Here is a 27,934-nt window from a genome sequence, read left to right as displayed (position 1 = left end):
CTCTCCAACACATACCAAATCACTGAGAAGTATGCAGCTATATGTCACTATATGGTCTTTAACGATGAGCAAAACCCCTACCGCATAGTAAGCTATGTAAGATCCCGAAATGATAAATGTGAACAAATAATGAGAAACATAACAATCTAAAAGACGAAGACGCCGACGCCATTAATACCGACGACTGAATAAAAATTTGCTTTGTCTCACTTCCGCGACATTAATGTCGCAGGTTCGACACAAATCAAATGACTAGTAGGGCCTACTTTATTGTCAACAAATGGAACACTTTTAATCATCGCACACTCAATTACAGGGAAACAACGGATAATATATGTTCCAATTGTCCTAACCATAATTCCTTCCGCTTTTCCTCAAGGATGACCTACCGCATTCGACCAAATCACTGGGTTTGTAATTTCACGAATAACACGACAGATCACTCACTTTGAGCAAGATCAGCTCACTCTTCGAGATCTTCGCCGGATTTTGCTGAATTTATATTGGCCAGTAATACTGATCTATTGAGTTATCCAGCTACAGCTTATTTTTTATGGTTTTTGTTATGCTGTGACACGGCGGTCCCAGGTTTGGGTTAGGGTTGAGCGCTCACATACATGTTTAACTCCGCCACATTCTTCATATGCCTGTCACAAGGCAAGAGCCTGTAGTTCAATGGTTGCCGTTGTTCATGTGTTTCCATATTTGTTTTTTGTAAATTGTTTTGTTATAAATAAGGCCGATACATTTTTCTTTTGAATTGTTTCACATTTCCACGTGGTGGTCTTTTATAGCCGACTATACGATTTGTTAAAGGCTGTACGACTGCCTTTGATTGCTGACATCCTCTTCATTTAAACTCTGGTAGCTAGTTGTCACATCACATCCCACAACTTTATTGAGTAGTGGCGTCGGCGTCTTCGTCATTTATATTGTTAGGTTTCCCGCCGATGTAGTTTTACATGTCATTTCTGATTCTTTCATAGCTTACTATACGGTAAAGGTTTGCTGATCTCCTTTTTTTTTTTAGCTAGCGGATCCCTCCCCGTGCTCTTCCTTCGATATAATTTACTGCGATTCTACATAGATACTAGGGAACAGGACAATATTGTTTTGCAGTAAGTAAAACTGTTTTGCAAATCTCCATAAATTGTTATAGGAGTTAATAGTTTAGATCATACAAGATTCAAAAAAATGTTTTTTTTTGTAGATGCATGCTTTGATTTATTAGATCAAAATAAAGCATCTACAGAGAAAAACACCATTTTTTAAATCTTGTATGTTACAGAAAAAATGACTTTTTATAGGCAGCATTACAACTTTTCACTGACAGCGGCAATCTCATACAACAGAAGGTTCCGTTGAATCTTTCACGAATTCATCATTATACTGATTCCGTTTGAGAACTTAGGAAAATAAACGGCCTGACTAAATAGTGGGGTACATCCCCCTTTTGTCCGACATATTGTTATTTTTTTTAGTACTTTTTTTCTGATATTTGTCTGCCTTTTTATACAAAATAACTCACACAACCGAAGCACATTAAACAAACGAAACATGGAAATCAATTTAAAAATAGACCTATGTTGTCGACTTAATCAATGAACAAGTTGAATTCATCATGTCGACTTCTTATTACTATGTCATTACATTTATATTAGCAAGTCGAAATTGTAATGCAACTATTTCTTCATCATTCCGACAAGTTGACTCCACATGATGATTAGATTCCAGCTTATAACACACAACATAACTAATAATTCCGACTTATTAGCAACAAAATAACTTTACAAGGGGTGTACCATATGCGCTTACATGGTAAATCGATAAACTCATCATAGATACCAGGACTAAATTTTGTATATACGCCAGACGCGCGTTTCGTCAACAAAAGACTCATCAGTGACGCTCGAATACAAAAAAGTTAAAACGGCCAAATAAAGTACGAAGTTGAAGAGCATTGATGACCAAAGTTCCTTAAAGTTTTGCCAAATACAGCTAAGGTAATCTATGTCTGAGGTAGAAAAGCCTTAGTTTATCGAAAAATTCAAAAATTTGTAAACAGTTTTAGTAATACGTTTTTGACATTTCATGTGTGTTTTATTTTATCTTAAAACAAAAGGTTGAATAGAAGTATATAAAAAAAACTAATTTAAAAGTTTTGTTTCAGACCTTGTTTGATATCAATAATTGATAATACCTCTGTTAATCATCACTATAAATAATGTCTATTGTATTTTCATTGTTTGAAATACATTGAAAACTTCATTGGTAAATTCAAATGATTTAGATTTCAAATTAATGCTGGTCATAACTAGTTATTCATAGAAAATTAATTCCAGAACTATGGAGTACTCCTTTACATTTCATTATTTCATTCCCATGAAGTTTAAATGATCGTTTAGAAAATCACTAGTTATTATTAAATTGTCTTTAGATAAAAGTTGTTATATTGATGTTTGTTCTAACCTGAGATTTGTTAAAACATACAATTAGCAAAACTGATATTTGTTTCTAGTTTCATTATTATCCTGACATACAAAATATTCATTTTCTCAAACAATCCTTTGTGCAAAGACCTATTGCGTTATTTGCAAATACCTATTAAGTTATGTATAAAAACTACATCATTATGTGCAAACACTATTACGTTATGTGCAAATACCGCTTACATTATGTGCAATCACCATGTAAGTTATGTGCAAATGCCTATTACATTATGTCCAACCATCTAATACGTTATGTGCAAACACCTATTACGTTATGTCCAAACACTTATTACGTTATGTGCAAACACCTATTACGTTCTGGTAAACGCTTTTTTGACACAGATTAAAACAAAACGCATCAATGATATGCATTTTGAAAATGAAGAAAATTAAAAGTTTGACCTTTCTAACAAACTGTGGATTTTTATATTAATTATATTGATTGATGTAAAAATGCTATATACATACAATGTATCTAGTTTTATGGGAAATTATTTTGCTCTACGCAAGAGTTTGCGTTATGCATCCATGCTTTGAAAATTTGTTTACTTTACTTGTTGATAATTATAACAAATATACAGACACGACTTTAGTTTTCAAGAGGTGCACCGAAAGAAACAATACGATATAAAAAGGAAGATGTGGTACGAATGCTAGTGTGACAACTCTTCACAAGAGACCAGGATGATTTGTTATTACCCTCCAAGTAGGGTTTTCATCTAGCGAGAAACGTGTACTAGATTAATGCTACAAATGCAATGACGTCTCCCACGATTCATGTAGCAGTTAAGGAAACCTACAAATGTTTAAGATTTTTTTTTCATATTAAAAACTGCAAAAAAACTATGTTAATTGGACATGCTTTGATACTATATATGCCCTTGAATTTTTACTAGATAACATTTTTGTTCGCTTTGGGGATTCCGTATATCGTCAGATTATCGGAATTCTAATGGGGACTAACTGTGCACCACTTATTGCGGACCTGTTTTTGTATTGTTATGAGTTACAATTTATGACAAAAATAAGCAAAGACCCATCGAAACAACATCTGATAAACAAATTTAATAATACTTTTAGATATTTGAATGATATTTTGGCTCTCAATAATGACGACTTCAGTATGTATATTAATGAAATTTATCCTGTTGAACTTACTTTAAATAAAGCTAATACTAACAATGACCACTGCCCTTTTCTCGATCTTGATATCTATATCACTAATGGAAAGCTGAATACTAAAATTTATGATAAAAGGGATGATTTTTCATTTCCTATCGTTAATTATCCGTTTTTAGATGGTGACGTTCCCTTGTCACCATCTTACGGTGTTTATATATCTCAACTTGTACGATTCGCTCGTGTATGTAACAATGTTTTAGATTTTAACAAGAGAAATTTATGTATTACTGAAAAAATATTACACCAGGGTTTTCGATATTACAAACTAGTCAAAACATTTACTAAATTTTATCATCGGTATAAAGACATCATTCGTAAATATAGCTCAACATGCAGACTTCTAATACGTTCAGGTATTTCACATCCAATTTTTTATGGAAATATTCTTTATAAAGCACAAAGGTGTCAATATTCACCTCAGAAACTTACAAAACCTTTGAATAGAGTTATTAAGAAGGGATATAATTACGATACTGTTGTCAAGTCATTAAAGATTGCATATTTTGGCGTTAATATTGAGTCACTGATAAGGTCTTTGCATCGGAACTAAACACATTTATTCTAAAAACAGTTGTTGGCATGACACGGGTTATGTTCTTCTCATATATGTTATGATGGTATGATACTAAACCCCTAACGGGAAGGATTGTGCCTGATGTTCATATGATGAAATCATAATCTTTCAGTCAGTTTAATTGAAGTCTGGAGCTGGCATGTCAGTTAACTGCTAGTAGTCTGTTGTTATCTATGTATTATTGTCATTTTGTTTATTTTCTTTGAATTTTAATGTGCGTATTGTTATGCGTTTACTTTTCTACATTGGTTAGAGGTATAGGGGGAGGGTTGAGATCTCACAAACATGTTTAACCCCGCCGCATTTTTGCGCCTGTCCCAAGTCAGGAGCCTCTGGCTTTTGTTAGTCTTGTATTATTTTAATTTTAGTTTCTTGTGTTCAATTTGGAAATTAGTATGGCGTTCATTATCACTGGACTGGTATATATTTGTTTAGGGGCCAGCTGAGGGACGCCTCCGGGTGCGGGAATTTCTCGCTTCATTGAAGACCTGTTGGTGACCCTCTGCTGTTGTTTTTTATTTGGTCGGGTTGTTGTCTCTTTGACACATTCCCCATTTCCATTCTCAATTTTATTATCCTGTAATCTACAAAAAGGACGCATACACATATTTTTTTTTGAATGAAAGTGTTATCAGCCTTGTTTCACCTTCACTGGCCATACTCGAAATTAAATCCCGCAACTTGAAACACCAGATAATGACTTTCATTTATCCGTATTTGGTCCGGTAACTTTTCGAGCCGTGTCATCAAGAACGATACAAACAAATAAATATTATAGTAAATTGAAATGTTTTCTTTTATTATTTTTTTTATAAGTGATATGCATATCGTTTATTTTGTTGTCTATAAGAATAAATAAATAATTTCGTTGCTAAAATGGTCATCCTAACATAATTTTCCTTTTGAATTTCAGAAAAAACCTGACTATCTATAAAAAAAAAAGATGTGGTATGAATGTCAATGAGACAATTCTCCACGAGAGACCAAATGACAAAGAAATAAATAACAATATATAGATCTTCGTATGGCCTTTAACAAAACACCCATACCGCATAGTCATCTAATCTATTTATTTTTCTACCCCATTTAATTTTTCACCAGTTAAAAAAAAAATGTTTACAGTTAAGTAATTCGCTTTTATCCTGCAATAAGGTATTTATTGTATACAAATAACAGATAAACGAAATTTTTTTTTGCTTTGTATGTACATGTACAAATAAATTTTCCTGCTACCCGTTTCCATGTTGATCAATCGGTAATATATTTCTCTCTGGGTAATCTTCATTTTGGGGTTTTCTTCGAGTCCGCGTTTCAATAATTGTAAAAATCAAAGACAATGGTTAAGATTTAAACAACTTATGCTCAAATACCAGGTGTAAATTGTAAACAATATATGTACATTGTCAGAAATATAAAATCTATTAGTTCTCGCTGCGAAACAGGAGAAAATTCGGTAAGCCTCGCTTTTCGTCCTGTTTCTAAAGCTCGTACAAATAAATTTCACGTTTACCGACAAAGTACATTTATAATCAATACATTATTCCACAGTTGTTGATATATATAAAAGAAGATGTGGTATGATTGCCAATGAGACAACTATCCACAAAAGACCAAAATGACACAGACATTAAAACAACTATAATAGGTCACCGTACGGCCTGTTGATATAAATTTATCTTTTTGTTCAATATTTCAACGAATATCGTCGTATAAACTAGAAACATCAACCTATTTTCCGAACGGAGAGTCTTAATTCAATGAATATTATTGCGGGATATACGGTATAAACGATAAGCTTCGATGCGTTTAGTTATGAACGCGAATGGTTCGATAAATATAGCTAAATACACAATTAAGCCAAATGTTCATAAAAGGAATTTACTGTACATCATTATTTAAGAAATTTTCTGTTAAAAAATATAAAATTTCATACAAATATATTCTTTTGGATCTAAATTTTATCATTCTAAAATATGTTTTGACAGTTTCCGTTAAATATTGCCATTTTTAGATATATATCGGTCCCCCTTTTCTCGGCTACTGTTAAAGCGAAACGGTTTTTTTATTAATAGGTTGCGAGGCATGAAGTTCATATGATTCAATCCAAATTATCCTCAAAGTGCGGAACAATCTTGAATTGATGCAATTTTGTTCGCCTTGAAATCGACGTAACATATTTAGTCAAAATTCTTAAAATACAATCACCTATATAACGAAAAGAAAACTGTGAAGACTTTAACACGAAAGGGAAGGCTTAAATTCTTCTGTACTTTTCCTGCTACCAATTATAAATTAAGAAAGTCATGTTTTGTATTGTTGGAATTTCGGAACCCTCTTATTCATCCGTTTAAAGCACCATGAAACAATTGCAAGATACATGTAGCTCCCAGTTTTCAAAAATCTTTAAATGTGCAGTATGTCATTGATACGGTTTGAGTTCTCAAAATGAATCAAGATCAAATAAAAATAACAAGACATTTATAAAAAATATAAAACCCTTGTTATGTTTTATCAATTTTTGAGAACATCTTTAGGTTGAAGATATTAATCAAAGTACTGAAGTACTGAACATCGGATGACCGCAAGTTCTAGTGGACGGTCACAAGCACTCTTTCTTTTCTTTGTCTAAGAAAACAAAATCACATCTCTTTAACTGAAAGTGACGTTAAAGTACAGATTTATATTTTTTCTGTGCGTGGATGATAAATTCAACCTCATCGTAGAAGTGATACAAATCAGTAAACTGTTTTTTTTTTTTTGTTATACATTATTTTAATATTTGTAAATTACAGTTACAGGTATATATAATTTTTATCCATTTGTTTATCATTCTATTGCACTATATTAATTATAGTGCTGTACAAGTGCATGGTGGACACTCTGCTGTAATAATGCGATTTTTCTAATAGATTGAATTTGAGTGGGCATTCATATTTTCCAGCAAAACATTCAATGTCCCACGCAGAGAGGGAGCAAAGACAGATAACTCTGCATGGGAGATTGCAAACGTTCTTATAAATATTAAAGACTTTTTACTTTATTTATGTTTCTAACGAGTTTAACGACATTTTCATATCATTAATTTATGTTCAAAACAATATATTTTTAGGAGTATCCATTTGAAATGAATTAAGAACAAGTGATAAGGAATGTAATTGTGCACTCGATAACGTCCGCGTATTTATTATTATCATGTTTATAGATAGGTTACAATCTCAAAAATAAGGTTACGTAATGGAAATTTTAGGCGACAGCAATACACATTAATGCCCTCACGGTCATCCGATGTAAAATGAATAGAGAAGTTGTTTATTAAGATATCATTAGATAAACAAACACACGGACCTATTTTTTTTCTCTTTTTTATTTCTTATTCAATGACCAGTGGCGGAACCAGAATTTTGAATAGAATGGATCTGCGTTTGTTGGTTCTATAAGCAGTTTGATTAAGAGGGGGCTCTGGGCTAAGTTTTGCCACAACTCCCTGCTGATTAAAAAAAACAAATACAAGATAAGAGGTGGCTGGAAAATATCTTCGTCCTCGGTCCATAACATCTGAATAGACACATATATAATGTGTTGACCTTGTCAAAAGTCATACGTGTAATTCGGCGCCTTCTCAAACCATATGTTATGAATATGTATGCAAGATGTGAAATGACCCGCTTGGTGCAGATGAAAGAGAACATTACATAAATAATTAAGGCCGTTAGTGCTCTCGTTTGAATTGTTTTACATAATCTTTTCGGGGCCTTTTATTGTTGACTATGCGGTATGGGCTTTGCTCATTGTTGAAGGCCGTACGGTGACCTAAAGTTGTTAATTTCTGTGTCATTTTGGTCTCTTGTGGAGAGTTGTCTCATTGGCAGTAATACCACGTCTTCCTTTTTAAATCAACTTATTTTCCGTTCACATTTTCCGTAAAGAAATGAGGTTGCATTTTGTTTTTTTACATGTAGCTTTTTTTGCTTCGAATAACAGGACAGAGCTTTTGGTTTCAGTCTATATACACGCCACCTTAAAATAATAAATTGTCACATATAAATTCTGTTTGTTTGCTTTATGATGTGGCTGATATTTAGCAACAACTAGTGGCTTAAATGCGATAAATAATTACAAACTGTTCTCTTCTGAGGATATTAAGCCATCAAATGCCGGAAATTTAACTATGTGTATTATATTTCAGATCAAATGTTATTAATTCATGGTCGTTTTATTATGCATATATATTACACACTGAAATTGAAAATTGAAATATCAATCATTAATAAGTGTTTATTTGCATTGCTAATCTGCAATATGCACGATTTGTTTGCTAAAAATGTTCCTGTACAATGTTTTCAAAAATGCATTAAATGTATTGTATGACTTTTGTCAATCTAGGCACACTTCCAGAGAGACACACCTCGAGAATCGTGTCTATATATTTGTAAATATTATAATTTTCAACAAGTAAAGTGAACAAAATATAAAAAGAATGGATGTATAACGCACACTCTTTAAATAGAACAAAAACTAAATATTTATATAACATTTTTATATCAATCAATATATAAAAATACTACATTTCCAATACTAAATCAACATCCCGATGCACATATATAACCTTTAGTTCACATTCAGCATCCAATGGATATTACCTTGATAAAGAATACAACGAAGTAATTCAGAACTTTTTAGAAAGCTAAAACTTATAATTTTCTTAATTTTCAAAGTGTATATCACTGATGCGTTTTGTTTTAATCTATGTCACAAAAGCGTTTACCAGAACGTTATAGGTGTTTGCACATAACGTAATTGGTGTTTGGACATAACGTAATAGGTGTTTGCACATAACGTAATAGATGTTTGGACATAATGTAATAGGCATTTGCACATAACTTACATGGTGATTGCACATAATGTAAGCGGTATTTGCACATAACGTAATAGTGTTTGCACATAATGATGTAGTTTTTATACATAACTTAATAGGTATTTGCATATCACGCAATAGGTCTTTGCACATAAGGTAAACTATGTTTGAACATAGGGTAAACGATGTTTGCACATAAGGGGAACGATGTTTGCACATAAGGTAAACGAGAATTGCACAAAACATATAAGTTGTTTGCACATGATGTAAAAGGCATTTGCACATGACGTAATGAATGCTCATAGAGAGTATCAATTGTTCGGCAAAACGCATAGGAACTATACCATGATGTGTTGTGTTTTTCAATGGAGATACATATGTATTAACACAACATAACGCAAAAGACTATAATATCATGAGGTTTACATAGAACAAAGGTGTATCAAAACAAAACCTTTAGAACATTCGGCATAACAATAACACTTGAGGCAGGACGCAATTTTTAACTGACTTACGTAAAAGAAAAATAGACAGAACATAGATAAAATATGAGAGAATGTAAAGGTGGTTGACCATAAAGTTTCGAAGTATTCACAGAATATATAGTTGTAAAAGCATGATGTAATGCCTATTGTACACAACAAACTTTGACCAAACAAATAACTAATTTGACATAACACAGAGATGCCTTGTCAAGAAATACAGACATTTGCACATAATATAAAGAAGAAACGACAGGACGTAAAGCCGACAAAGTGACAGAACACATTAAATATTTACACTATAAGACATTTCCGGTGTTCCATATAAATCGATTAGTTTCCTCTTGTTAAGTATTGCATCTGATTCATTAGTCGACTTGTGACATAATTAAGTCTTCTTTTCACTCGATTATCTTTACTTTACAAATTGCACTTGTCAGATATATAAGTCTGTGTTTACAGGAGGATTTTGAAAATAAATAACTCAGCCTTGAAAATCACAAAAATAAATGGTTTGTTTTGTGGTAATTTGAAAATAAATTATCTGACTTGCAATGTATTGAAAATAAATAACTCAGCAGGTCTAGTCGAAAGTATGAGATGGCACTAGATTCTTCATAAACTTCCCATTTTTTTTTTAATAATAAAAGTATATAAAATATTATTTAGATATACTTGAAATGTCTGAAAATTAGTTTCATTTAACGTGAGGTATATTGTCTCAGGAAACCTTATCTCACTTTTATTTTTACAGGGCCATAACTCCATTGAGGCAAATGCCTCAGCCTTATGTAGGAAATTTCAAAACCAAACGCTGTCTCCATATCAAATTGTGTTCACAGCGAGTGCCTTGCAAGAACAAGTTCTGTTTTCCCTCAGACATAGCCCTGATTTTTCGGGATCAATGTTTATTATTTATTTGTCTTTTGTTCATTGATTGCCCTTCTGTATTCTGTTAGTGTAGCATTCTTTTTGTGAGCTAGTAATTTTGTTATGAATTTGATTATGAGTTCTAAAAAAACAGCAGCCACAGACTTAACTATGTGAATTCCATTTTTGCTTAATCATGGTCTTTTGATATTGTCCCTAGAAACTTAAGTCTTACACTGAATTTATACATTTTGCTTTGAGACCAAAATATTGTCAACAAATTATTAAAACAAAACTTGCATTTTCAGATTATGAAGGGGTTTTCGGAACATCCAGAAAGCATGATTTTGCATCATTGTTCTATAGCTTCTTGGGCAAAAAAAAATTTTGGGCGAACATATGTTTGACAATACTTTTAAAAAAGGCTAGTTACAACCAAATTTAATATTATGTATGTATGCAATACATGCATACACAGTAGGGAATATAACAGATTCATTTCTGGATAGGATGATGATTAATTCTAATTAAATGGTACATAATGACTTGACTATACATGCATTATTTATAATAAACAAAACATTTAAAACTTTTATATTTTCGAATAACATAAATATACTTGTGAAAATGAATAACCAGTCCCTTGCTTTCATGAAAATGAAAAATCTTGCTTCAATAGTGCAGAAAATGAATAATCTGTCCTCTTAATTTACAAAAATAAATAACCGATCAAAAACAAATCCCCCCAGAATATCAAATGGTCGTCCCCTTATTTTTTTACCTAATAATTTCTTTACTGTCTGATAAGAAGACTTAATTAACCATGTTAACCGACAGGTAGAATTTTTAAGCTGATAAATGTAAAAATGAAGATGTGGTATGATTGCCAATGAGACAACTATACACAAGAGACAAAATGACACAGAAATTAACAAATAGGTCACCGTATGGTCTTCAACAATGAGCAAAACACATACCGCATAGTCAGCTATAAAAGGCCCCAAAATGAAAAATGTCAATTCAAACGAGAAAACTCATCAGATGGATCAAAAAAGAAATACTACACGGAGTGGATGTGTTCGGGTACTTGTATATTCCAACAACAAAAAAGACACTAGGTACAGATCTGAGAGTACTCACAGTTACTGACAGCGAGTTAAAAGCCACTTACAACACAACAAAATCATGCATCTAGGACAGAATATCAGTCATTACACATCCAACATATGATGGGCTTAGTGTAAAGATGTCATAAACAGTCAGATAAAAACACGACCTTGTGTAGTTACAAGATACAGGTATCGACAAATTGTAGATCTATGAATGTGTATTTGTATACAACAATTTTATTTAGTTTGGTTTTAATTTACTGATAACAAAATCAATAGTAATACCAATAAAAGCAATGTTCAATGATCTAATAATAGTGTTGAATCGGTAAACTTTTAGAATAAGTTCATTTAAAGGATCGATAAGTTCACCAGGATTGTTTTCAAAATTCCGGGCACGGTCAACAATATTTCCGTAAAATGAGGATGTGCTATCCCGTTTGAAATAAGTTTTCTACAGACACAACCATACTTCAAAACCAAATCTTTATATCTGTGGAAGAATTTAGTAAATGTTTTAAGTTATTTGTGGTAACGAAATCCCTGGTTTAATAATTTGCTAGTAATACATAAATTACGTTCGTTAAAATCAAAAGGGTCACAACAGACAAGGGCATAGTGAACGATTTGTGAAATATAAACACGGTAAGATGGTGCCAAAGGATATTCACGATCCAAAAACGAAAAAATAAGTGTGTAATACTAGTTAACCATTTTGTTTTCTTTAAACCAGGAGATAACAGTCATTACAGCGTACAACGCATTCACTAAAGATAGTATTTTGAACTAAATATGGCAAAGATAGTTTGGTTCCTTGTAGCATTTACGTATCATGTGTTTGTTTGTTTGGGTAATTCACAAGAATTGGACGGATATCAGAAAGTGCGACAACTAAAAAGCACCCTCATGGAAAAGTATTCTAACCAGCTCATACCAAGAAAAAGTTTATCTGATGAAGTAATTGTCAGAGTTTCACCGTACATTGATCTTTTATTAGATTTTAATGAAAACGTTGGAACATTTTCAGTAATTGTACGCTTCAAGTTGACTTGGGATGATCATCTTATAAAATGGAATGTAACTGAAAACAACATATATGTAATTCATTTCCCAGTGGAGGAGGTCTGGTTACCAAAGATGATGATAAGAAATACAATAGAAAAACGGTCCATTTTTACTTTCGATGATCGCTTGGACCAAAAGACTACTTATGTTAGTCATTCATATGATGGTTATGCCTCGGTTAAGGCTGGCGGTATAGTGGAAGCCATTTGCATTACTAGTATGTATTACTTCCCTTTTGATTCCCATGTGTGCACAATTGAATTATATTTTGAGAGCAATCAAGTATACATTGGAGACTACACCTACGGCGATCAAACTAAGCCAGCATTGCAAGGGTTTATGCCACATGATGGGTGGGACATTACAAATGTTACAGCTGTACAAGACGGTTATGATCGAGCAACGTATAACCTGCAAATCAAACTTGAGCGGAAACCATTATTTCTGTTCGTTAGTCTTGTCCTTCCTGTTTTACTTGTAGGTTTTGTCAATATATTTGTGTTTTGTTTACCAATAGAATCTGGAGAAAGGATATCACTTTCAGTAACCTTATTTCTAACATTTGTAGTTATAATGACAATAGTTGATGAAAATCTTCCTGAGAGTAGCGAGGTTAGTATTTTCATCTTGATTTTGTTACTGAAAGTGATAATCAGTGTCCTGACAACTGTGATGGCTATAATCACCATAACTTTTTATTACCGACATGATGATATAAAAATAATTAAAAAGAAGTCGCTGTTGAAATTGTTTACATGTGCTCAGATATGTAGACATAAGGGAAAAGTTAAAGACGAGCAGACAAGCCAAACACCGTTGCCCTCTACAGCTGGTTACAATGTGGGTTGGAAAGAAATTGTACAAATGATAGATCGAATCTGTATAGTTGTTTTAGGCTTGGAATTGGTATGCGAAATTATAGCTGTGTTGATTTTATTACGGGGTCGAGAGTTGTCATAAGTGTTAATTACTTGTTAACTTACCAAAAACTTGAAATTTCTTTCGAAATTGAAACCTGTCAGAAAATTAATATACTCATTGAATTATTTACAACATATAATAGATTATATGACTATGTTATAAGACCTTTGATATTTTGACATACATAGAGTTGAAAAAAACAAGGAAGCTTGCTTTTAAACATTTGTGTACGCAGTAGATAGCTATAGCTTAGTTTATAAAGACAAAATGTACAACATTTTAGTAAAAAAAAACTTGTCATTTCACATCATAGCCCTATAAATTCACCTCATCACTGTTGTCATGTTAAATTAATGTTTACTTTGACAAACTAGAATATGGAGTCGAGGGACTACAAAAATTCAAAAAAAAATATTCATTCAATTATAGTTATTATTTAGTTTTGTGACTACATCATTTAAACTGTAACGTTATGTATGTTTGATTAGTCATACTTAATCGACTGTATTATCAATAGGGTACATTCGAGTGAATCTGTACGTTCTATTCACTTGTTATATTCATTAGTCATGAGGAGAACCGCTATTGGGGATAATCTCATAAAATATATAGCTAGTTCTGAAGGACCTCCCCTTGAAGACCTCAGCATTGTTGTGTGTAAGTCCATCGTAGCTGTGCACTGGTCATGAGGAAAACTACGAATCAATGAGAAACTATATTTTTCGTTCTATTATTTCCTGTTGATAAAGTTGATATCTATTTCTTTTTCCAAAAAAAAAAAATTAAACCGACCTAGCTCATATTTTCACTGTATTTCTTTGTATTGTGTATTATGTATTTCACTAAAACTTGCATGTTTTATAATAATTATTGTGTAAGGATGTATCATGTATCTTGTCTGACAAGGGCCTAAGATTGTACAAACACACATATTTAATTATTTTATAAAAATGCCTGTATTTACACACATTCGAGGCCGTACTGTAGCCTATAATTGATAACAGTTCCTTCACTTTGTTTTGGATGTAGAGCTGTCTCTTTGACACTTAATTGCACACCACTTTGTAGAGCGGGGGTTTATAGTGATAATGAAGTCCGTCTTTCCGTTCGTCCGTTGGACCGGTACAATATGTTTCGTCGGTTTTGTAAGCGCATCTCCTCATAAACCACTCAATATACATTGGGGGTTCCAGTCATTTTTTAATGGAGAGGGGGTCCAATCCAGGAGAAAAGGGGATTCCAAATATATGTTCCCATACAAATGCATTGATAGTTGAAAAAGGGTTTCAAACCGACGGAACACCCTTTTTTGGATCTGTCACTGATATAACTATTTATTAATTTTTATCGGATTTCTTGTCATAAATGATAATGACTGTATTGTGCACCGTCTATTTCAAATTTCAGTAAAAACATTTATGTGGTTTCTTTCTTTAAGATACGGACTTTAATATTGCATTATATGGGGGCACCCATCAGGTATTTTCAACACCTCCTAATGCCGCGGTCACAACAGATCGTACGATTATTTTGTCGTTGAAGATCTATTAAATAGTTGTCGTGCAAAATGACACATCAGCTACGACATGTCCACAATGATTCCACGATGGGTACACAGAAAAAAAATGTAATTGTACTGTTGTAGGTAGGTTAGTCGCAAGTCGGTCGTGCGACAGTCGTACAACAAACGTGCGTTGTTTAGGGCTAAATTTTTAGATTTTCATGTCATGGGATGCGTGTGTTACTGTCGTGTCACTGTTGTAAAACTGTCAAACAACTGTCATACAACAGTCATGGGTCACTCGCGCGTTTGACTCCGAACTAATAGAATATAAAGAAGACCCGATTTATTGGGGTAGTGATGTACGGGGAATTTCTCAGCAAAAGTTTTTGAATCATGCCAGGCTCCATCCGTATGAATACAACGAAATCACCGGCAGATTCCCGCTTCAACTCTTTCATCAGTGTATTTTACTGCCCAAACCTCAGTCGCAGTTCGATCCATGGCCTAACCCAACAATGTCGGGCGTTTCGCTAGTTCCCATGCTGTTCACGGGCTCGAATCAACGCTAACAGGACCACATTTTGCCCTTTTTGGATTCCGGCAAGGCGACGTTTTAGTAGGGCCAAGAGTAATCAAACGGCAGACTGCATGTTTTTCCCAAACAATCATTCTGGTGGAATAACCATCCTCTTTAAGCGGCAGACTGTATGTTTGTCCCAAACATTCATTCCCGCCCAATTGTATTCTTCCAAATAAAACGAAAATACATTGTACAACGAACGTACCACTGTCGTACGACAGACAATCAATGTTGTGCGAGCATCGTACGTAATTTGGTATTCATGAGACAATCGTGCGACTGTATCACGAGATTGTCTTACGACCGTCGTGCGACAGTCGTACGGCTATTTCTTCTTTTTTTATTAAAATGGTTTACGTTGGTACCCACGACAATGTGTTTATCGCACGACAGTCCCACGACCGTGGTAAGACACTCTCACGACAGCCACAAGACAGTGACACGACAAAAAATCATAGAGCAAAAAAGGAGTATGTCCAATTTTCGTCCCACGAAACACGACAGCGCCTCGAAGCTCAAATATCATGTGTCCCGTCGTACGACGATCACAGATGACCGGTGATTTGACAAAAAGTCATGTCGTGGAACTGCATAGCTGTGTCGTGGGTTCGTTGTGACCTGGACTTTAACCAATTATTAAAGTTTTCTGAAATTGCTCCATTTTCAATCAATTAATGCATTATGGACCTTCTATTTCGAATTTTTGGTAAAAATATTTTTGATGTTTCTTTATCTAAAATACGGACTTTGCCATAGCCATATAACGGGCGTACCAATTTTATATCCATACCGTCCTTCAGACACTTGTCATAACTTAAGGTGCATTTACACGATACGATTTTCCGTTCGATTTTCCATTCGACTTGACAACGTCGCACAGGTAAATCGTACAGCGTTCTGTTCACATGGTACGATTTTCCATTCGATTTTCATCAGATTTGAACAAGTGCTTTTTTATAATTGTTTCTTTAATATTATTATCTTTCATACATATTGCACTACCATCTTAATTGAGACTACCACAGTAGTCGTACTGTAACGTGTAACCGTGCGATCAATGGATCCGTGTCTGAATAAATCAGGATTTCAAGTGTTCAACTTAAATTTGCACCACAACAAGTTGTCCTATTTAAAACAATTAACACATCCTTATATGAATTCACAATGTCAAATATATAAACTACACAATGCACATAAATTAAATTACAGGGTGAAGTTCCTCATTCACTATGTATAAACACAATGCCTTATTACAGAATATATACACACAATGTCACTATGCAATCACTTTGCAACATGTATTAAGCCTGATTATTCACAATGTCACTAATATATCACTATGCAACATGCATCAGACACTTTATTACACAATGTCACTAACGGATTACTATGCAACATGCATCAATACATATCACACAAAACGTATGAACACATTACCACATATATACAACATCTATTAACAATATCCACCAATTTGTAATATCACCTTTTGAATGTTCAATAAACCACAATAACACAGTGACACAATTACACTTGCACAATATTTCAATTCACAAGGAATATATACATATAAACACAGCTGAACTCACGCACTAACTATCCCTTTGAGTTCCCACACAATGAATATTATCCAACTGGTAAGGTTTAACACAGTGCACTTTCACTAATACACTTCCACAATATTACAACTTGCAACACCAGCAAGTAATAAACACCTTGTATTCTCACTAATACAACTCTATGAAGTATTCACACTTCCACATAGTACAACTTGCAACACCAGCAAGTCTACACCATGTACACCTTGTATTCTCATTATTATATATCGTTTGGAATCACTTAATTCACTCTACTTACCAGTTGGAAAATAATTCCTGATGTTATCACTTCAATGGTCCACATATAACTGACAAAGTTTCTCTGTCTTGAGCTGGTTTATATACTACCATATGGAACGGTCCATTATACTTGAAGGCGTGAATATCAAGATTATACCAATTTTAGGGGTGTTTTAAGTAATAGATGGTGCTCCAACTATGGAGAAACTTATATACATATAGAAACACAATTAATAGGGAAAGACAACTGGTATTTCACATCGAAACAAATGAACTATACCGATTTTCGTTACAGTACTGGCCGTAATAAATTTCCGTTAATATAAAAAAAGAAGATGTGGTATGATTGCCAATGAGACAACTATCCACAAAAGACCAAAATGACACAAAAATTAACAGGACTAGTAAGAGATAAAAGACCCAAGCTTGGCGAAATATTTAGCACAATAAAGAGTGTAATATGAGTTATAAGGACTATAAGGTTACCTTGAATAATTTTTGTTTATATATCAATTATGATTATGGTCATTTGGTGAAAAATGCAGTTTTGAAAATAGATTCTACACCCAACATATTGATATCGGTGTAAAATTTAATTCTAATACAACTTCTCTCTTCAGATACACGTATTATGTTTTATAAAAGACGGAATACTCGAAATGTAATATCCGTGGAATGTAATATCCGTTGAAGTTTTGGTGAAGAGCGCTTTCTTTCACGTCCGCACTTCTATCAAGTATGGCATGCCAAAATAACATTTAAAAATTTATTGCGTATCATGGCGAATATATAAATAACAGAACAATAACATACATTGTAATTCAGATAGAGACACCATGTGACACTCTTAATTTTTCGATTATATTAGTGTAACAGAGTTGATTTTCTCCTCATATCTAGAAAAAAAAGTAACGGATATTTGTCCATCAATATTAATGCTAGTAGAAAATTTTAAACCGATTTTAATATTCAAAATATGAATCTTGTATTTAAAATATAGATTAAAAAGAGAACTCGATACGATTAAAGAATGGAACTCTAAAACAGATAACAATTGCTTCGTGGGTCTTAATTTATTACTACATGTACGTCTTTGTTTAATAGGCACATGTTTTTGTATAATTCACGTCTGTTTTGGTAGAGTTAAGCCATATATTTAACTAATATTCTATAGTGCGTCTTTTCGTGTTGTATTTTCATACATATACGTACTACTTTTTTAGGTAAGGGCGAAGGTTGGAGCCTTTTAAAATATTCATACTTGCTATATTATCATGATGCATCTGTCCCAAGGCCTGTTGTTAAATGGATGTCGTTTGTGAGTTTCATAGATGTTTTTATATGACCGCAAAAATAATTTTTTTGGTCGCATATTGGTATCACGTCGTCGACATCGTCGTCGTCGGCGTCGTCGTCTGCGTCGTCCGAAGATGGATGGTTTCCGGATAATAACTTTAGTTTAAGTTAATAGAAATCGATAAAATTTTAACACAAGATTAATTACCACTAAAAGAAGGTTTGGATTGAGTTTGGTTGTTTGGTCCCAACGGTTGTGAATAAGGGAGAAAAAAGGGGCACAAATAACCATTTTTCAAATAAGTCTACATTAAGGTCCAAAGGGTCCAAAATCAAACTTAGTTTGATTTTAACAAAAAATGAATTCTTGGGTTCTTTGATATCCTGAATCTAAACGTGTACTTATATTTTCGATTACGGGCCTAGTTTTCAAGTTGGTCCAAAGCGGGGTCCAAAATTAAACTTTGTTTGATTTCAACAAAAGTAATTGAATATATGGGGTTCTTTGATATGCTGTAACCATGTATTAATGTTTTTGGTGTTTGGGCCCTTTGTCAAATTGGTCAACATTGAGTTCTAAAGGGTCCAAAATTGAACTTTATTTAATTTCATCATAAACGAATTCTTGGGGTTATTTGATATGCTGAATCTAACCATGTATTTAGATTTTGGATATTGGGCCATAATAAGAAAATGTCCAATTTGTTTTTTTAAGTTTTTAGACCACATTCATTCTGTGTCAGAAACATATTTTGTGTCAACTATTTAATCACAATACAAATTCAGAGTTGTATCAATCTTGAATGTTGAGTCAATACTTGCCCAACTGTTCAGGGTTCGATCTCTGTGGTCGTATAAAGCTGCGCCCTGCGGAGCATCTGGTTTGTTTCCCGTTTTGTAAATAGATTAGACCGTTGGTTTTACTGTTTGAAAATGTGTACACTAGTCATTTTGGGACCCTTTATATTTTGCTGTTTTGGGTCAGCTAATCAAAAGAAGGCTCCGTGTTGAACTTCGTACTTGGACCTATAATTGTTAGCTTAAATTCGCTGAGACTTGGATGCGGAGTTCTCTCAATGGCACTTATCATGCTTATACCACATATTCTTATTTATAATGTTCTCAAGTATTTATAATTATTTGGGTTTTTTTTCAAACTTATTTCGAAATATATTAATTGGAAAATAAAGAACTTAATTCATGTGCGAACTAAAGTTGGGTTTAGGGGTGTCATGAATATAGGAAAATAATACCTTTTTATAAAAATAATGCTAAAGGTCTTCGAAACTTTGATATAGTCCAGCTTGTGCAATACCATAAATTGGAAAATTTAGAATAAATAAAGGGATATGAGACTTTTCAATCTTATTGAATCTTACCTCGAAATTCAGAAGTTTATAATTTTTTAGATGACACGACTATTTCAAGAGCTAAGAAAGTTTGACCTATTTTTATGATTTGGATTATCGTCAATGGTTTCTGAGATACAACAGGGGTTGATTTCTTATTAAGCCATAGGCAGGGGATCGCTCCCCCCCCCCCTTTTGTGGAAAAAAAATGATTGATTGAATAGGGAATCACTGAAGCATAACTGGAAGCCCACTTAGGCAGTCAATGGGCCCCCTTTCATGAAAATTTTTGGATCCGACACTGGAAGTGGTATAGATTTTATTTTTCATTCAAATAAGATAGATTATTTTCCATTGTGTTATTCGTTTTGATCCCTTTCGGTAAAGTCAATGCATACGGTTGTTGAGTTTAAAGGGTAAAACACTACTGAAAATCACACTTAGCCACACTTTTCTTAATGGTAGTTAATATTCTTATTTTCAAACCGAAATTTATGGGGTCTTTTGCGTAATGTTCCTAATTTTCATCTCTTGTAAAAAAATGTAAAAGTTAGAATTAAATGCATTAACCGTATCCAAGTCCTTACTGTGTCCCCACTTTTTGTTTCAACACTTGCTAAATTGTACTGCAATTTTGCGGGCATCATCTAGTGTATGCTTATATCAAAGAAAATATATCGGCTAGCGACGTTCTATCAATGTATTCTATAATCTTTGTATTTGGAGAAATGGAACAAAACACCTGTTATTCAATTTTTAATGACTGGATTTAAGTATGGCCGTTGCAATTTGGGTACTCCTCATTACGAAATCCTGGATCGTTTGGAGGTCTGTTCAGACCAATTTTTCTTTGTTAAATATAGATTAAAAATCCAAGTTTTATTTATTGTTGATACATAGTAAACAAAGTAACACAAGCTCTAGTGAGCTTTTAAAATCGACATTTTTTTTCAAAATTCAAAATTAAATTGGTGTTAACAATGATACATGTACCTCTACAAAATAAACAGAGAAAGGAAAATTTTGTCGAAATAATAAAAAAACGTATGTGAATTTTTTTTCAAAATAGGTGCAATTTATACTATTATAACTCTGTATATTGTTTTGGTGAATTATTTGTAAAAAAAATTAAAAATAATACATTGTATTAATCAATTCATTATGGGCTCTTTTATTTGGGAATAAAATATCCCTCTTTTAAACGCTTTGTCGATTACCACTGTGCCTGAAGTGAAATATTTATAAATAGATATCAGAACGCGGACGTGATAGAAAGCCTAATTTAGAACATTGTCTAGTCTAGAAGAAAGCCGGGAAGGAAATATATAAGTTGAGTTAAAAGTGAATTAATACTTAAGATTTGCATCATATACGGCTTGCACATTCAATGCACGGAACTGCTCACGACAAACAAATGCTGACCCCTTGTCATTCTTTGGAGATGTGTTGATAGTGGGTCTTCCCATGGATAGAAACATGCAAACGCCTGTGTATGAAACACTTCCTTAATCTTCCCTATTTTTTTGTAATTATTGAACAGGCAAATTCATCCAATGACCCGACCTTCCTCCTGACTTTGGAAGTGCTAAGAGATGTATTGCATTTACTAGCACTTGTCGCCCTATTAACGCCATGTACGTCCTCCAGTTCTTATCATTTAAAATAGGAACCAGATCCCCTTTTCGTAACTTGGTCTAACCATAGTCCCCCAGCCAAGTACACGATAATATAGCAGTAAGTTATGCCAGGATTTACCTATTATTCACGATCATTAATTACGACGGCTTTGTGAAACGGCTGTAAAACCTAGGATTTATTAAGGCGGCAATAGACAAACTTTTTTTTTCGTTGCTGCCTAACGATGGTTGTCACTATGGATCTAATGACACGTAGACTTCCGAAGGCTTTGTAAAACGGTGGCCATGTTTCCTTTACGAATTAAAAACGTTAAGAATGATGCGAAAATCGAAATATTATCGATTAAATTTATCAGCTAGATTTTTTCAATCGACTGATAAATTTAGTCGATTTGGCGTTCACACGGTCCGATTCCAGTCAAAACGTCGAATGGAAATAGCGTACGTTTCGATTTCAAAACGACGTTTCGACTTGACATTCGACTTCAGATTTTAGTGTTCACACGGTACGATTTTAGTCGAAAGCAGGTGTACAGGTAAAAATCGAATGCAAATCGAATGGAAAAGTCTCTTTAGTAAAACAGCGCATAAGATCACGAGTAACTTGTGCGCGCAAGTTAGTAACGTGTGTGCGAAAGTTGGTAACTTGTGCGCACAAGTTGAAATTTTTTATTGCATGGCATTCCAGTGCTCCTGTAGTACGGGATAATGATATTTGATTAAGTTATTTAGAAAAAAAGAAATCAAGACGTTATGTACATAACCGCGCGAAACATCGCACGATTTAGTTCCGACATGTCAAGGGGAATATGATACTCAGAGGTGAATATGAAGTTTTGTTCGACGTCACGTGTGAACATTTCAACCAATCAAATGTTGATTTCACTATCAAAATCAACATGCAGTGGAATAATATAGTTTGGCGTTAAATTTGATTCGTCAGTCATCGATTATAATAACGATTACTTTTTTTGAGTTGTACTGTTTAAGTTGTTGGTCCTACATTTTCTTCACCACGTTTTTCCTTTCTCGTATTCTTGTTTTTAGCAGAGACATATAATATGTAGTACACACTATACTAATATATAACAAAACGTATATCAAACACAATTTATAATTGCTGATCGCCCACAAGACTAGATTTCTGTTATAAGGTGTTAGTCTTGGTTTGCCTTTCTTAACTTTTCCGCCTTACTCTTTCTTTCTGCTCTAGACTGAGCCCTCGTCATCTTCTTTTCGTCTTCTGAGTCGTCAGCGATTGGATTAGCTACGTAATCACTGACGACTTTCCATCCAAACTAGGAAGAGTCGGCCAGTTTTATAAGTTTTTGCCTTTCACGCAATAAGTCAATACCTTCAACAATCTTTATCTTTGCTGTCTGCACTGAATCAATTCCTAATTCTTTTAGCTTTCAGGTTAGCTTTAGCTTATTTCAACTTGGTTAACACTTTCACCTCATGGCGATACTGGTTTTCATTTCCTTTACGCTGAAAACTTTAATTGTCAGTCATGGTTTCTTCAAGCTTAGCCAGCTGAGTTTGGGAAATCTTCTGCTGTGACTGTTGCAGTTTTGACTGGAAAGATGAAAGCCTACTATCCATCACTGTAGTTATGCTGTTTAGAAGATCTTGCTGTAAAGAGGAAACTGCATTTTTCACCTCATGTAGAATAACTGCCTTAATTGAATCGTCTAAATCGGTCTTCATCTTCACCAGTTCGAAGTTGGCGAGAGGATGATCTAAAAGGGAAATAAATCCGCGAAAAGTGACCATTCACGTGATACTATAATTATTATCACGTGTCCATACATATATTTGAAAGAACCGTTAGTACATTAATTTTCCTCTATACTTCGAAACGCTGAAAATTATAATTATATGTTTCTGCTTTTAGTCATACGTTTTGGACATACCACTTGTGTAAAAGAGTACACGTTTTGCTCTGAAATAATACTTTAGAAGAAGTTTAAAAGTTTGAATTTCAGAACGCCAGAAGACTCTTATATATCATTTGTTCTTATATTCCCATTAAATTTGAATAAACGTATAAATAATTTACTAACAGATATTAAAATGTCCATAATTTAATGATGAAAGTTACTTGAGTGGACCCAGTATCAATTTATTTTACTACCCCCTGAGATTTGGAGAAACATGATACAAAATCGACAATTCATGGTATAATGGTTGTGTTCTGATTCATAACAAAATGTTCATTTTCAAACAACAACTGATATTGTGAGTATTACTTTGATTAATAATTCAAACAAAATAACAAACGGCAATATTTGAATACAACAAATTAACGGAAAACAAATGTGTAACACATCATCAATCGACAACCCCTGAATTACAGGCTCCTGACTTAGGACAGGCACATACATACATACATGATATGGCGGGGTTAAACAGGTTAAACAAGTTGCTTTTGTGACTCATACCATTTTTTTAGTTAAGCAAATTGTTTTTATAGTACCGTCCTTATATTGTGCTGTAAGACCACTGTCACAGATTAGCGGATTGTTGAGTGATCACAATAATGTTAAACCACGCCATATTCTTTTTTGTAAACTTCCGAGGTTAGATGCCCGTAGTTCAGTGGTTGCTGGTTGTTCATGTTGTATTTGTTTTCGTAAATTGTTTTGTTATAAAATAGGCTGTAAGTTTTATTAAATTAAAATTGCTTTATATTTTCGATGTAGGGACATTCACAGCCGACTAAACAGAATAAGTTTGTTCCCTTAATGATGGACACCGTACGGTTGCCTCTAATTGCTTACATCCACTTCTTTGAATTTTGGTGGATTCCTCTAATGTAACTTATTATTGTTAGTGTTTGTCTGTTAGTGTCATTGCAGATTTATGATCGATTATAACATGGACTTATATGTATATATGGTGTGGTTCTGTGATTTACACAACTATTTGCAAGACGGGAACTCTTATAAGCATGTCCATTGTCTTTGTGTGTCTTTTTGGTGTTTCTTATGTGCATATGGCAAGGCTCTGTACGTATATACATCCCATAATTTACTATTGTACACCATTTTTGTATTCTTGTCTTTCGTTTTTGCTGGTGTGCTTTGTCTACATGTCATTTTGCGTTTTTTTGATACATATATATACATTGTACTATAGTGAACATTTCTTCAAACCTCTCATCTGTCAGGAGAACTGTTCTAGGACAGTATATGGAACTGTCATCCTGACACCTTTTATACAGTTCTAGCTAGAACAGTTCTAACCTAGAACTGATTTGGTCAGTTCTACCGAAAACTGATTTAGACAGTTCTACCTAGAACTGACTGAAACTGACTGACAGTTCTACCCTAGTGTTAAACAGTTCTACGACTAGAGCAGGTCTACGAATAGAACTAATTTGGTCACGTCTACGGCTAGTGTTTATTTATTCAGTTCTATCCATATAACAGTTTTAAGAACTCTTTGTTTTAAATATAAATAAGACAAAAGAATTTGATATTTTATATTAAAATATTCTTATCACAGCACTGTTTTAACATTTCTCGTTAATAATAACACTGAATGGTGACCAGTGAGATATCCTAACTGAGGTGACGTTGTTTAGAACTGTTCTACAATCCCGACAGGTTTCGGTCAGTTCTAGGGTTAGAACAGTTTTAGACAGTTCTGCTGCCAGTTTTACGGTAATAACTGATTTAGTCAGCTTTGTTGACAGTTCTATTGTTAGAAGGGATTTGGTCAGTTTTACTGACAGTTCTACGACTAGAACAGTTCTACCTAGAAAAGTTTTAGACAGTTCTACCCTAAATCTGATCATGAAAGTTTTAACTAGAACTGATTTGGTCAGTTTTACCTACCTTAATCTGATTCTGAGAGTTCTACATAGGACAGTGCTACCCTATGTAGAAATGTTCAGGACAGTTTAGAACCGTGTTTTGACAGATTATTCAGACAGTTCTGATGAGAAGTTAGAAGTGATCCCCACTGTACGTTAAATTTGTTTATGCTTGTCTTCAATTTTTTGCTAATATGCTTGGTGTATATGCCATTTTGTGCTTCTTAGTTACATATTTGTTTGTTTTTATAGTCATTAAGGTTATAACACAATTTTGACTACTGTACCCCTATTTTTGACATTTTTTATCTATTATGTCTGTTTGTTTTGTTCACACGACGTTTACAATATATAATTTCATGAAACTGTCATACAAGTGAGAGGTTTAGCTAGCTTTAAAACCAGGTTTAATAAACCATGTATAAAAATAAGAAAATGCCTGTTCTAAAATAGGAATATGACAGTTGTTATCCATTCGTTTGATGTGTTTAAGCTTTTGCTTTTGCATTTTGAATGATATGATTAGGGACTTTCTTATTTATATTTCCTCGGAATTCAATATTTTTGTGTTTTTACTTTTTTCTATGTAGTCATTGTTTTTAACATTAAATCGATTATTATGCAACCAATTCCAACAAATATTTATGCCTTTCTGTCTTTAATTTATTTTTTTAGCTAAATGAAGTTATAGGTTGAAAAAGTAGAAGTTGACTTCATGGTTAAATGAACCGGGTTATTTTACTGTCATTTAACTTAGCGATTTAATTTGAAAAAAAAACACGTTGCCATTCATTCAAGTGTAAATTTGTTAAAATCCAGCTGTCCCCTGGTGACCGTTAGCAATAAATTGACAGATAGATAAATAGGTAGATATTGTTCTCTTAAAATTAAAATCAATTTACACCTAATCATACAATATCGATAATGAAAAAAAAACCTATAAAGTTGAAGGTATGCAAAATATTATCACACTTCCATGCTGTGTTCCTCCAGGCAAGTTGATTTTATTTTTTTTGTATTTTGTCTTCATTTTCTTTAATTCACTGAGAAAGGAGATCTATTTTAATGAATTGGTGTCAATATCAACAAGTCGGCAAGTTTTTAATATGAATATGTTAACTTAGGAAGTATGATTAAATGTTATATGACTCAATCAAACAACATTGATTTCGTGCATAAAAATGATCAAATCAAATCTTTGCACGTTAAAGATCCTTTTCAACAAACTATGTTTCAATGGTCCAGATGTGACCAGTTGTTTGTCAAAATAATTGCATACTAGTTTTTACTTTGATATATTTTTTTGTGGATTTTAATCTAACTTTGGTACTTGGTTTTCATCGAAAATATAACTTTTGTCTAAAGTGTGTTAGTATTCATACTTTGATGAGTTAATCTTTTGTTCAATTAATGTTTCATATCGTACTGGTACACCACTGTTTCAGGTAAGGGTGTAGGTTGGCGCTAGATAAAACGTTCTAAACCGCTGAATTTGTTTGCCCCTATCGGGATCCTGATGTTCAGTGGTTGTCGTTTGTCGTCTTTTTTTTATAAAGAAATGACTGTTGGTTTTTCTGTTTGAATTCGTTTTTGTGTCTCTTTATATCTTACTGCTTGGTGGATGCCAATGCTCCAAGTTAGTGGCCGTACTTTAACCTATAATTGTTTACTTTTACAAATAATGACTTTGATAGAAAAATAACTCATACCATATCTTCTTATATCTATATGCGACAAACTATGACAAAAAATAAATTCCTAATTTCGAATATAAGAATTGGATACTAGTATACATTTTACAATTTATTAGTTTGAATACCCTTTTGGCATCTTTCGCTTCATAGTACATGTATATGTCTAATTCATGGTACTTAATTGTCCCGTTTGTGATACCAAAAGACTATTTTCTTGGCTAGTCTTGCATTGCCATAATAGTGAAAATGTTTAATTGACAGTCTAAATGATTTCTCTGTACTAATTCAGATAGTTATCATCTATATTTATAAATTAACTGTTTACAAATTTTTTGAATTATTTGAAATACTAAGGCTTTTCTACCTCAGGAATAGATTACCTTAGCTGTGTTTGGAAAAACTTTTCGGAATTTTGGTCTTCAATCCTTTTCAACTTCGTACTTTATTTGGCCTTTTTAATTATTTTTTTTTGGATTCGAGCGTCACTAATAAGTCTTTTGTAGAGGAAACGCGCGTCTGGCGTATACATACAAAATGTAGTCCTGGTATCTATGATGAGTTTATTTACAAACACTGGGTCGATGCCACTGTTGGTGGATATTTATTTCCCCAAGGGTATCAAAAGCCCAGGAGTTATCACTTTTTGTGCTGAAATGAGTTATCATTGATATG

General features: G+C 33.3%; 1 protein-coding gene across 1 annotated transcript; it reads left to right on the top strand.

Moving 5' to 3' along the window:
* Positions 1 to 12,353: 12,353 nt before the first annotated feature.
* LOC139500429 (neuronal acetylcholine receptor subunit alpha-7-like) lies at positions 12,354 to 13,586 on the top strand. The gene has a single exon (XM_071289167.1). It carries the CDS (start codon positions 12,354 to 12,356, stop codon positions 13,584 to 13,586), a length of 1,233 nt encoding a protein of 410 aa, XP_071145268.1.
* The last annotated feature ends 14,348 nt before the right edge of the window (positions 13,587 to 27,934 follow it).

The sequence above is a fragment of the Mytilus edulis genome, chromosome 13 (genome assembly GCF_963676685.1).
Source record: "Mytilus edulis chromosome 13, xbMytEdul2.2, whole genome shotgun sequence".
Classification (NCBI taxonomy): Eukaryota; Metazoa; Mollusca; class Bivalvia; order Mytilida; family Mytilidae; genus Mytilus; species Mytilus edulis.
Note: the sequence above shows the minus strand (reverse complement) of the source record. Positions and strands in the feature narration are given on the sequence as shown.